Source organism: Xiphias gladius, chromosome 23 (genome assembly GCF_016859285.1).
Source record: "Xiphias gladius isolate SHS-SW01 ecotype Sanya breed wild chromosome 23, ASM1685928v1, whole genome shotgun sequence".
Classification (NCBI taxonomy): Eukaryota; Metazoa; Chordata; class Actinopteri; order Istiophoriformes; family Xiphiidae; genus Xiphias; species Xiphias gladius.
Window position 1 is genome coordinate 3740613 of NC_053422.1, and position 13032 is coordinate 3753644.

Consider the following 13032-nt stretch of genomic DNA (forward strand, 5'->3'; position numbering starts at 1 on the left):
TGTGGTTGTTATAGTCAATTAACAAGGAGGGTCTTACAAACTTTCTATTTTTTTCCATTTTCAGGACTGGCAGAAATCCAAACCTAAACTCTCATAAACTCGTTTACAGCACTTGGGCAACAGAAGAAAGGTAGAAATATTTGAAGTTTAACGAAGCGTCAGTTCATAGTTAGTCAAAAGAGGGGAAGTGCTCCACCCAGCTGACTAAACAGTTGTCCAAAAGTGACAAACGTCCAGATTTATCACGTCGATGGTAGTAATGTGGTATCCAAAAACAGTGAGTGCTAATTTTGAAATTTTTTTTTGGCTCTCTGAACAGACACTAAACACCTAAAACCAGCCGCACGGTTCCCCAAAAGACGTGATAGTTGTCCCCAATGATGTGACTAACTGTCCCTGCAGTTTGTTATTCTCCATCTCATGTCCCCTCACAGGGAGCGTGGAGCTGACTGACGTCCGTGGCTCGTCGCCGGAGAGTGGAGAGACACGATGCAGCATGAGCTGTGGGAGACGCGAGGACGCGTAACGCTGTGTTCGGGCTACGACGTAACCATCGATGCCGAATCCCACGTTGCAGGTAACATGTACCTGAGGGAGCGTCAGGAAGGGACGGAGCGCTGGTGAGTCTCGGTTACACACGTTCAGTACCGAGGCCTCACGTGACAAGAGAAGAAGATGGCCTGAGTAAGTTTGAATGACAACGTTTGAGTGTCTTTTACCTGCCAAATTTTGCACAGGGACAAACTGTAGAAATGGTAGACGGTTGTTGAGGAAAAGGGAAAAAGAAGGGACAGGAAAAAAAAAAAAAACCTGTCTGACATTTTTCTGTGTTCTTCGGGCCTTGTTTCTTATTCACTGTTTCAGGGAGTGGGACAGTGACTTGATGTCTGTGGCTCATCACCAGAGAGGGAGGACGTACGATATGAGCCAACAACACTGAATCCGAGGATATGTGTAACGGGTAAGTCAGGCAGTGTCAAAAGGGCAGGGAGCGTTGGTGAGTCTCTGTTACGCTCACAGTTGGGCTGGGGACCTGCATGACGACGGCAGATTCACTGGATGTGGTTGAGTGACAACATTACTTCCTTAATTTATATCGCAAATTTGCATAGTAGCAAGCAAAAAAAAAAAAAGGTAGAGGGTTGATGAGGAGAACAAAAAAATAATTTGTTTTTATGTTCTTCAGGCCTTTGCTTCACGATTAGCCTTGAACCATAAATAGTGACAATGTTAGCAACTCATTAAAAATGAAAACAGGACCATACACTAGTAGATGAAGTGGTGAGTTCTTGAGAAAATAGAGCATTTACAATATGGGATCCCCCATATAGATCAACAGAGCTTGAAAAGTATCAAAACTCCATCTTAACGTCTCCAGCCAACCCTGTATTTTAATCCATAATCAAATTCTTCCCTGTACGGTCCAAACACCCATGCTATGGCATATCATTGCGGTGTACACGCTGCTTCTGGGTGGCACCCGCATGATGAGGGGCTTACGTCTGCATAGGACTGGGAATCGGAGGAACTGAGCTGTGCCGCAGCAGTGGTTTGAGAAATTACTAGGAGCAGTTGAATGCATTTTTCGTTTTGAAAACGTTTGACCATTGGGGACCTGACGTGAATTCAAGTTCATAAGAAACAACCACATTTGATAGCAACAGGGATTGAGTATTTTATTGTGAAATGACAGACTTTGAAAGATACAATGTCCCCTGACATACTCCAGATATACTGTTATCTTATTGTCTTAAAACCTCAATGAAGGGAGCCAACAAACCACAGTTTTTCTAGAAAACTAACTTTTTTTATATATAGTGGAATGGGGAAATTGTATGGGAAAATGTAGTGTATGAACCTCTAAGTCATTTGCATTTAAACCCTTTTTGATTTTTTTTTTTTTTTTAACCCCCTCTCCAGTTTGCAAACTGTAGGACTGTTTGGACCCGTTCACCGAGGTTTGACTAAGCGCATGTATTTCTAAAACCACGTCCATGATCAGATCCAATACATCTTTTCCGGTACTCCGGATAAGCATTTTTTGGGTGGAGGTATCTGCCCAAAAAACATGCACACAAGTGGCTAATGAACAGAACATTTCAGTTCGACGGGCTCTATGCCACGAGTGTTCATTTTCGTGACACCGCATCAGAGCCCTCAAGTGTTAACACACTGTCTTGCGGTGAGACGAAAAAAGGAATCCCAGGTTGTGTCAGTAAACTTTGGAAGGTATCATAATCCCAGTGTGGTAATTGGATGAAGGCTTATGTCCACACATGACCATTTAAAACCATCCTGATAATCCCTTTTCTTTTCTCAGACACCTGCAGAGTCGGTGTGCAGGACGGAGGGATTATACACTTTGCTGGAGACAATATAAAGGACTTTAACAGGTAGGACTGCTTGCTTTTTATTTTCAGTCTATCAGATCTGTGGGACACACGTCTGTCGCACATTATGATTGTCATAACTTTATTGATGAATTTTCCACGTGGAGTGTCTTGGACCTACCAACAATATAGAAGGGATGATCATAGGAAAGTAATGACTGAACTAATACTTGTCCCCGTGTGATAACATCTACCAATTTGCAGTGCTAGCAGGTGAATTTAATTGCCGGGAATAATTAGGGACCCGCAGGCAATTATCCCCCCGACTCTGCAGCTCCACTGATCTTTTTTGGCTTCTTTTGGTTCATTGTTGTGGTTTTACAGCACATTTGCTGTTTGGTTCAGTCTCTGTGCTCACACCGGCCCCATTTCCAGCTGCAGTAGGCAGCTGTGTTCGCAGATAACTGATGAAACCACTGCCCGCTACCTGCCCTGCACCAAACTACGGAAGACAAAGTTAGCGGCTAGCAGGTGAAGAGAGTCGAACCTTAGGCGTTCAGAGAGCCAGACATTTTTCTCAGGAGGTGTCTGGAGACCAAACCAGAGCTAAAAGAAGAGTGAATGTTGGACTAGCATTAATGTTTTACTTGTTGTGGATTTGCTCAGCCGCCACATGACCATAAATAATGAATAAAGCTTTAAGTGGGAGATTTTTCCTTTCGGATCAGTTTGGGTTGAATGCTTTGTGGTAGCTGCTGAGCATTTGTTGGACGAAAGAAGACATTTTGTGTACAAGGTCCCCAACCAGACTTTTCCCACTTTGGATTTGAATTGCTAACCATCCAAACCAAAGCATTAATACCATCTGTTTTAAACTTGCAGAGTATATCCCCTTGTCAGGCAGCAACTATGGTGGATGCAGCAGCCGCGGAGCAGTTCCTGGATGCCAACCCGCAATTCGCCAAGCAGTACTATGACCTCAACTTCCGGCCCAAGGTCATCTCAGACCTGCTGGACAACAACCGTAAGACGGTGTTGGACATCACCAAGTTTCACGAGCTGACGATGGTGGAGGAGAGTGAAATCCTCTTTGACTTGATGCGGGACATCCAGGACAACCTGCAGATGGAGAAGTCTGTCTTCAACCTCATGAGACACCTCAGCTTCATGATGAGGGCTGACCGCATGAGCCTCTTCATGTACCGGCAGAGGAACGGTGTGGCTGAGCTGGCAACAAGGTCACTGGGTTTATTTTTATGATTTTATTTAATAAAGTAGCTTTTTCTGCTTTAACAACACGGTCTCCCAAAAAGGAACGTGAACACAGAAACGGAGATGATGTACTGGTGTCAAAAATACCATAGAGATTTTATTTCTTTTCCATGAAAGGAGGATGTGACTGCATGAACCTCGCACATTTTCACATGCTGGTCTCGTGTAAAGGGAAAATCCAAACTAGCCGAAGATTATTTTTTTCTGTCTTATAGAAAATGTATCACGAGTTGAAAAACACGAAACACATGCCGTCTATCATACTGTTTTAAAGTCACACTGCTTTGTCTTCCTACTTACATTCCCTCCACCTCACCACTACCTGGTGGAGGAAACGTTTCTGTAACTCTGCCAGCATGGAGCACTTTGCTTACATTTTCAGGCACATCTTTAGGGAACCATATTTAATGAAAACCAGATGCCGAATGTAGTTGCGTTGGTTAAGGGCACATTGATAAGTGTTGAGGAAGATTTGCATTTCCTGTCTTAAGTGACTGAGGTCTGTCTGAATGGCAGATTAAATAAAAAGTTAACCTACTTTAGTTGCGTAACAGATTATAGTTTTATTGTCCCTATCTTTACCTCCAGGTTATTTAACGTCCATAAAGATGCAGTGTTTGATGACTGTCTGGTGGCACCTGACAGTGAGATTGTGTACCCGTTGGATATGGGCATTGTGGGCCACGTGGCCTCCACCAAGAAGATGGTCAATGTTCCTGATGTGGCTGAGGTACTGTACATACATACGGTTATTGTTTGTGTGTGTGTTTCTCTGTGTTTAATGTTCACCAGTAATGTGATACTGATGCCTACATCCGATACCGATGTGGGCATCGGTGGTACCACATTACTGGTTTAAAAACTCAAACACAAAAATCTTTCAAATTAAATACATCAACATCCACAATAAAATCAAGAAAAACAAGAAGCAAGCAACAAGCAAGCCAAAATAAACAGTCTTTGTCCCTCTATTTACTCTTAGGTGAAGTAGTAGGCCTCAATTATATATTTTGATGGTTATATCTTTTAAAGGACATAGATGTGTTTTTAAAGTGTACATTTATCTACAGCAACTTATATGGGTGTATATGTTTTTGACCTGGAGGAGCCCAGTGGCAGCGAAACCCTGTCGCCCTGTGTAGGAATCAAGTGCTACTTATCAACCTACACGGAAAGAATTTGAACCTGTTGAGTCGGTAAAAAGCCCCGGCACAGATCCACGGCTAGGAGTCAGAGTGGACTCATAAAACCAGTTTGTCAATCTAAAACTGCATCTCAGGGAACATTTGAAAAATGTGCGTCATTGCTCGGTACGCTTTTTAATCCCTGTTTTGCCAGAGCGTCTCAGAACAAGTCCACTGTTGCCGTGCCTCCGTTCCACCACCAGAGGGCGACTTGACACCGCAGTGCCTCTGCCGCTAATTCCCTCCAACCAAAGCCAGCTCAATCTCATTATAGCCAATACCTTTGACATTTGAAAATGGCTGGCAAGCTTATTCCCATGTACACTTCAAGTTTGTCATGCTGCTGCAGATCCACATCCCTCACTTCCACCCCCCCTCCCATACCTGCACCAATTGCTATCGTAACATTTACACATAGTAAAGCACCAGCCCATTCCACATAACCGGCGGATTACAAGCCCTCCTCTGTATCAGTTCAATCACATCTTTTCATGGGAGATTAGAAAGCTCAGCTGCTGATATACGGACAAAACAGATCCGGGTGGATTGTTCCCATTTGGTCTTTTATCTATCAGTACTGATGCCAGGCCGGCCTGGTTAGTCTTCACTGTGAGTCACCACAGAACAAACATCACCGTGCTGTTCAAATCTCCGTCCGTCACGCGGCAGCCTCACACAAATACATGAAAGCATGATGGGAAATGTGGCAACTGGAACGATATCAAAGCCTCCGAGCCTCAGTCTCCCCAGTCACGGCGAAAGAGCGGCTAATGTTTCCATTTAATTGGTTGACTTTATGATGCTAATGCGCTGCGGATGGCCTTTCAGAGAAATGCAGAGACTGGGAATCACTGTCTCTCTGTGCTCTATTTCCATCCCAGTCCAATCCAGTGCAGGCCGGTCATCCAGTCAGGATTCTCGTACGTATAAAGTAGGGATTATGTTTCACTGGGATTATGTAGTGAGCAACAGCTGGCCTCATTCCTCCCGCTTCATTTATCCTTTCCTCCTTCAAACTGAATTTAATAATCAGATACCGCGAGGTGTAATAACTCTGACTGTTATTTAAGGTGTGGTCAGTCTAGACGTGTGCGTGTGAGGAAGGTGGGGTGTGTCAGCGGAGGATGTTGCAGATGAAGCCGGTTAATCTGTCCTGAATTAGAGCGATCCCAGATTACTCCCAGAGGTCACGCAGGCCCTGGGCCATTTTCACAGACTCAGCACTATAACACACCTTTAATCTATCCTGTTACGCCGTTGTTTCGCTTTAATTTCTTTATTAATTCGGTGGAGCAGACACACCCTGAAATCGATTTAACCAGTTCACGTGTAATAATCCTAGAGGATTATTATGTATGTATGTATTTGGATACATTTATCTATTTATTTGCATGTATTATTGATTTACAAATTAAATTTTATAAATTTCATGAATATTTTTTATAAATATATAATTTGTAGTTTTCTATATCAAAGTAGAATTTGTGCTCAGATTATGCTTCTAAATTGTAGAGATTCTGGGCAAAGGTTCAGCTGAGGATAACAAGCAGGATGAGGACCTCTCTGGGCTTTAGGGGGTCAAAGGTCACCCTATAACAAGCTGTCAGACTGCCCAGATCTTTGGAACAGGTTTATTTGTACAGTGCTGATCCAGGATCAGCCTGGTCTCCCTCGCAGTGATTTTCTCTCATGTGCTACCACACTTTCAGGCCGACCCTCATGTAGAGAGAAAAACACGACTTCAGACATTAATAGGTGCAAATAATGATATTCTGTCTCAGTTTGAGTTGCAGGCCGAGAACTGCTCAAATCTCATTGCCGATGCTCAAACAAACGCACAAATTAAAAATATAGGATGACAAGAACGGCAGTGGGTCCGAACTTCATAGGGAAATGTTGTACCTGTTACTCTCCCACATTTTGTCATACACACAAGGACATTAAGCCCACAAAAGCCCTTTTTTGAGTACCCGGGATTTATATCTGCAGCTGCGTAGAGAGGCTTTGAGGTGCTCTTCAGTTTTTCTTGCTTTGCATGTCACAGCAGCAGCATTAAGGTCTCTGAGGGTGGAGAGTGAAAGTTGGAGATGATGCAGATGTTTGGATTTTTGCAGATTTTTTTGATGTGGGTGAGTGTGAGGTTGGTAAAGTTTCCCCTCTACACTGCTCTGCATCGTGTAATCTCTATAAAACACTCTAAATGATGCTACTCTGGTAAACTGGCCTGACTCATTGATTCCCAACCTGCTCCTAACTTGTGTGTTTCTTGGTTTCAGACCTACCCAAACTGAGAAATAAGAACAAAAACCCAAAACTTTCCTCACTCAAATCAGGACTCTGTCACCAATTCTGTTCCCCCCGAGGGGTCACTCTCTGTGAGTTTTTGTTCCTTCTCGGCAGGTAATGAGCTGCTCTTCCTCTGTTTCACCCCCAGAGGAAAACAACTGAGGACCCCTGCTGTACAGAAGGAGCAGTAGGTGGAGTGCACCAGAGAGTCTGTGGATAATGGAAAGCCGACTCTGGAAGTTGTGAAGAGTGCAGGGGCAAAGAGCAGGGTAATTAAATACAATCAAATCCTTTCTCTCTCTCTCCTTCCTCTTCATAGAGCCCCCATTACAGTGACTTCGTGGACGAGCTGACAGAGTATCAGACCAAGAACGTCCTCGCCATCCCAATCATGAACGGCAAAGACATGGTGGCTGTCATGATGGCCATCAACAAGTTGGACGGGCCGCGCTTCACTGCCAAGGATGAAGAGGTAACGTCTAGTGCTGTCTGTCCTAGAAATTGACCATCGGGACGCTTAATTTTAGAGACTCAATCACCTGGATAAATTTCAAATTTCAGTTTTATAGAGCACGTTTCAGAACCTGTTGCAAAGTTGCCTCAAAACCAGAAGTGCAGTAACAAAACGTATTCCACATCAGTTTTCATTTATTTTCCCTGCACTTACTTTTTTCATGCTTTATGTCACTTCTCCAAACTTTTTTTTGTTTTGTTTTATTAGTAAGTGGCTCTATGACAAGACAGTGATCTAACACAATTAAACTCGGTCTGCTGAGCTTTAGCGTAATCGTTGTCGATAAGGTGTGTTATAAAAGCCACATAAAACTACACACCATAGATGAAGCTTCTGTTGTTCCGTATTTCCCGTACTGTGGGTGCCTGTATCCTAGGACCCTGTTATCAACTTAACTAATAACATGTAATGTCTTATATTATTATATATAATATATTATTATATATAATCCCTGGTTTGCTCGGAAATGTGACGGCATGCTGATCACAAATGGTAAACTAGAAATCACTCAGAGAGTGTAATGGTTCCAAAATCCTCATTTTGATAAATTATACTAAGTGACAAATGCCGTTTGATTCTGCCACATCCAAACTCAATGAATTTGGTGAAAATTTAAAAAAAATAATTTCGGTTTAGCACTTTTCAAAGTTTAGAAACCTTTGAAAGTGTGTTGGGTCCGGGCCTCAGCCTTCCTGCTGCCCTGGCATGCAGCAGCAGCTGTTGTACAAGTCACCCAGCCACAGCTGATACACTCAGTTGGCAGTTTATTATTTACACCCAGCTAAAACTAACGCAGTCTAATACAACAGCCCTGCCATAAATCCTCCCTTCATAACGGTTATGATGTTCAGTTTGTCTTGAAACTGTTTTAAGGAGGTGTTGATTCACCTTTGTGGTCATTTCGGAGGCTGCAGTTTGTGGCGATGTTGAATTGTATTGTCATTGTCATTTTGTCTACCCCGTTTACAGCAGTCAGGGTAGACTGAATAAGAGAAACACTTCTCTACATACAGTTCAACATCACCACAAACTACTTCCTCCAAAGTTATTATACAATTTAATCAACACCTATATAAAACAATTTCAATAAAAACTGAACATTATAACCTTTTATGAAGGGAGGATTTAGTGCAGGACTGTTGCATGAGACTGCCTTAGTTTTAGCTTGCTGTACATAATAAACTACCAACTGAGTGTATATAGCTACAATATGCAAAACTGAAGTGTCCCAAATCATAAGGTACAAGACTGATCCTTTAACTTTCTGAGAGCTGAAATAGAGAACGTTTTTCAGCCAAGAGGGGCCTGTCCGAGATCATTCGGAGCGAGAGATCTCCATTGGGTGCAAAGGACCAGGCCACCGTGATGAAAGAGTCACAAGGAAAGGATAAACTGAAAAACAACTGCCAGTTCCTTCCTGCCAAAACAATGAAAATATGACATGAAAAGTGTTTTCACAAAGTCAGTCAGATGAATAAGTTGTGGAATAATTCCTAAATCCAAGTGTGTGTAGAATTCTGTTGACATTGGCTGCTATCAGCCGCTGCCAAGCAAACCACTCCACTGTAGTTGCCAGAAGGTGTGTTACATCACCTGATACCATATCATCCAAATACCACACAAAGATAATACATTTCCTTTTATCGGGACAGAGGAGACGATTGGTTTAATATCACTCATCAAACCTGGCAGTTTTAAACATGCAAATTTTGCCAATATTTGAGTCCAAAATGGGAATGCTATTTGAAGAGTCTGCCAGCTGCTCTGACTGATGGCACGAAGGTAAAAGTTGCTAACAAATTATGAATTGTAATGGTGGTCACCGCTGCCTTGCTATAAAAGGAGCAGTGATTTGAAGATTCAATGACTTGCATTTCTCAGTATCGACCGTGTGCCGTTTTCTTTTAGACCCTAAATAAGTACCTGAACTTTGCCAACCTGGTCCTGAGAGTTTTCCACCTGAGTTACCTGCACAACTGTGAGACCAGGAGGGGACAGGTGAGGCTATAGAGCATACAGCACTTCTTATACTCTCTCCTTTAGGATCTGAATTAGCCTCATTTCTTTTAAGATTAAACTTGAGTTTATTTGAAGACTGTGCTCAAACTGTAGCTGGAATTGTCCCAAAGCGAATCATTTTCCTCCCCGATGCCTCGTTGAGACCTGATGCTTTTGGAATCAGATGAACGGTAGAAAGCTGCATTGAACTGCATTTCTCAGTGTGAATAATGTGGGTATGTGATACAAAAGAAGGCAAAAATGAAGATGCAAAGGAAAAACCGATGTATTTGAGAAGATGCCCCACTTCAGTAAATTGGCAAGAGCACAAACTGTATAAAAAATGTGTTGGAAACAAGTAAGAGTGACAGTCAGATAGGACGAGGAGTTCTGAGTTGCAGCCCTGAAACTGCTGTTCTGTATTGTTTTCTGTTCTGCGTTGCAGGTGCTGCTGTGGTCGGCCAGCAAAGTGTTTGAAGAGCTGACAGACATAGAGAGGCAGTTCCACAAGGCCTTGTACACAGTCAGAGCTTTCCTCAACTGTGACCGCTACTCTGTGGGTCTGCTGGACATGACCAAGACCAAGGTGGGTTACCGTAGATACACACCCGGGGTTCAGGGATAATCTGGAAAACCAACAAAACAACGAATAGAGAGGTCAGCAAGCGGCGCAGCAATCCTTTCTGGGCCAGACTGTTTTAGTGTCAGGTTCCAGATAACACGGCAGCGCCCCGTAAAGAATTTGGTGGATCAAAATTTGTCCAGGTTTTCCAGGTTTAAGGAGATGGTCACTTGAATAAAGCTTATGCTTATGCCATGGACACACTACGTGACTTTCAAAGTCGTCAGATTGCTGTACTGTTCACACTACACAACTTCTTGTCTTGTAATCGGGCATCTTGAAATCGTTGTGGTTTGGACACTACATGACTTATCGGCGACATGGGGTCACAAATTACAGGATCTTTCACCAGGAGGACTCGGCAACGAGTCTGCCTGGTCTCCAAGCTATGTTTTTCCACGAAAACACAAGAGAACTGAAACTGGAAATCACCCGATACCATGCAAAATTATGTTGTTGTTTTTTATTGAGAAACATTTTTTGAACAATACATTTTGTAAACATAACATAAGTCTTCAGGGAGTGTACCACAATATAGACAAAGAGTTAGAAACGAAAGAAAAAATATATTATTTAGTTCCATGTCAGAAATATGCATAAGGAGAGAGGAAAAGGATTTAAAAAAAAAAAAAATGAAATATATATGAACCCAAACAAGAGTTTGCATAAATTAATAGTTTTGTTTAATTTTTTATTACAGGTTTTTAAATTTTGTGTGTTTGACAACATATGCTTAGATATCTTTGTTTAAATGTAATTTAAGATGGTAACTTCAAGAATTTCATTTGGTAAATGTAAAATCTGGCTAAAATATTGAGCAAATTAATGACATATTGTTCATTGCTGGAAAAATTAGGATTTTTAAGTATTAATAACATTATTAATAACAAATCTGTTCTTTATGTGAAATTTCCTTTTCAAAATGTGTTTTAAGATCCAGCTGAAAAATCAGCCCAAAACACAGTCACATGTGCACACTGAATAACAAATGTTGTAGAGTTTTCCACCATATGATTTCAGAAAGAGCATTTGTCTTTTATATTAGGAATATATTTACAAATAATGGAATTTATCAGGTAAAAACCTATGTAAGATTTTAAATAGCCTAACAGTTCTTTGATTTTGTTAATCAACACACATTTGTAGGGGAGAGTAAATACAATATTCCATGTTCTACCAGCAGGCCATTTAATTTATTTCATTTTATTTTAATTTAATTTAATTTATTTTTGGCTGGACCACAACGGCGGGGCCAGCTCCATAAACGCGAATTTCCGTGACTGATTAACGGATGAAGGCACACCATTGGTCAACCGAATGCCACGTGACTAAGAGCTGACGTTACACCATTGGCTGTTGCTCTTTTAAAATGGATAGGTGCAAACAGGTTCTATTGCGTCATCAGGGGGTCGTTTACAGGCAGAGCTGCCACAACTTAGAGCCTTTGTCGCTAGATTTACCAACTTTTCACACCCCTTTAGCAACTTTTCTTCACAAAAGCACCTAGCGACAGATCTAGCGACTTTTTGGACAAACCTTACCTACTTTCCGCAGTAGAGAGTTGCCAGTGTTGCCCCGCGCGTGCGAGGTTGGGCTTTCCCGCCGCAGGCACAACTCTCTATAAGTCTCGGTCACTTGACCGCACGGCAGCTGACAGAGACGTGAAGGAGCTTCTCACCTTCTCTCTGAGGGATCTTATTACAAGTAAATATAGCTGAAACCACAGCACAGCCGTCGTCTTTACCTTATGTGTCTGGTGATTCTGTCAGATGACGCTGTGGTTATAGAATTAGCGTTTCAGCAGAGAAGAGCAGCAGCTTGGAAACGGCCTGGAAGTGACTGCTGGTTAACATGTCGTCTTGTCGAGTCGCGTTTCAGTCACTATTTCATACTAGAACAGTTTAGAACAGCTTTATTGTGAATTCAGCTGGATTAAATTACTGTATCTGTGAGCACAGACATTGGAAGAGAAGCAAACAGACGAAGGGTGGTCCAGCCACATACTAGGTTTTGACCTGGTCTTGTTATGATGTTGTACAACTCCCCTCACCTCGTGTCTTGCGCTCTCATTGGCTGTTCCCTGGTCGCCGCACTCATTGCCAGTCACAACCGGTCCACAACACTTTTCACACCGCCGGATTCCGACTCCCCAACAAGTCCAGACACTTAGCCCACTAGAAATCTCTCGGGCGTCTGCGATGCATCCGCGAGTGCCTCGGATCGCGTCTTTGAAGAGGTCACACATAACGATTGAGCGCCGATCTGCCTCTGATCTGGGTCTTTTCTCGGCGATCTCCAACGACTGTCGGCAGGTGGAAAATCAGGGCTAAAATCGTGTAATGTGAACTTAGCATTAAGTAGTCAAACTTCCTGACTTAAATGCAGATTAGAGAGCAAATTTGGTTTCATTGAGCTTTAAAACTGTGCTTGGTTTCACTTGGTTTCAGTTTTTTTTTTTTTCCTTTGCTTTTTTTGTCAGTGAAAGATATAATATTTAAAACCAACTTCTAATCAGTATCGTCCTATCCCCATGTGTTTGTGATAACTGACACGTTGTCATAAATACAACTCAATGGCTGCGGCCGTCACCTAATTACAAGCAGCTGCCAGCTGATTCCTAGCACCTGCCATCTGAGAACAAACACATGTTGTCTGCCTGCACAGATGGCTGTGCGGTAACAACACTGGATTTCATGAATAGAGCACTTAAGAATAAACAAAACCAGTAAACTCAGCTTTGAGCCCACGTTTTGGAAACAGCGCTCCACTTTTTGAAGACGGAGGAAAAAAATATTACACACTCCTAAGCGGGTGCTGGCAATTAGC

General features: G+C 42.4%; 1 protein-coding gene across 5 annotated transcripts in view; it reads left to right on the top strand.

Annotated features, from left to right (window-relative positions):
• Positions 1-341: 341 nt before the first annotated feature.
• Positions 342-13032, top strand: part of pde6a (phosphodiesterase 6A, cGMP-specific, rod, alpha) — a 51389-nt gene continuing 38698 nt past the window's right edge. For 3 of the 5 annotated variants that reach the window (XM_040120353.1, XM_040120350.1, XM_040120354.1), the window contains exons 1-7: positions 695-961; positions 2321-2393; positions 3213-3568; positions 4191-4332; positions 7392-7544; positions 9495-9584; positions 10030-10170. In XM_040120353.1, coding sequence (XP_039976287.1) covers positions 3240-3568; positions 4191-4332; positions 7392-7544; positions 9495-9584; positions 10030-10170 — 855 coding nt within the window. In that variant the 5' untranslated portion in view covers positions 695-961; positions 2321-2393; positions 3213-3239. Of the gene's footprint in view, positions 578-694; positions 962-2320; positions 2394-2718; positions 2862-3212; positions 3569-4190; positions 4333-7391; positions 7545-9494; positions 9585-10029; positions 10171-13032 lie in introns of those variants that run through there. The other 2 variants (XM_040120351.1, XM_040120352.1) reach the window with 2 other exon arrangements.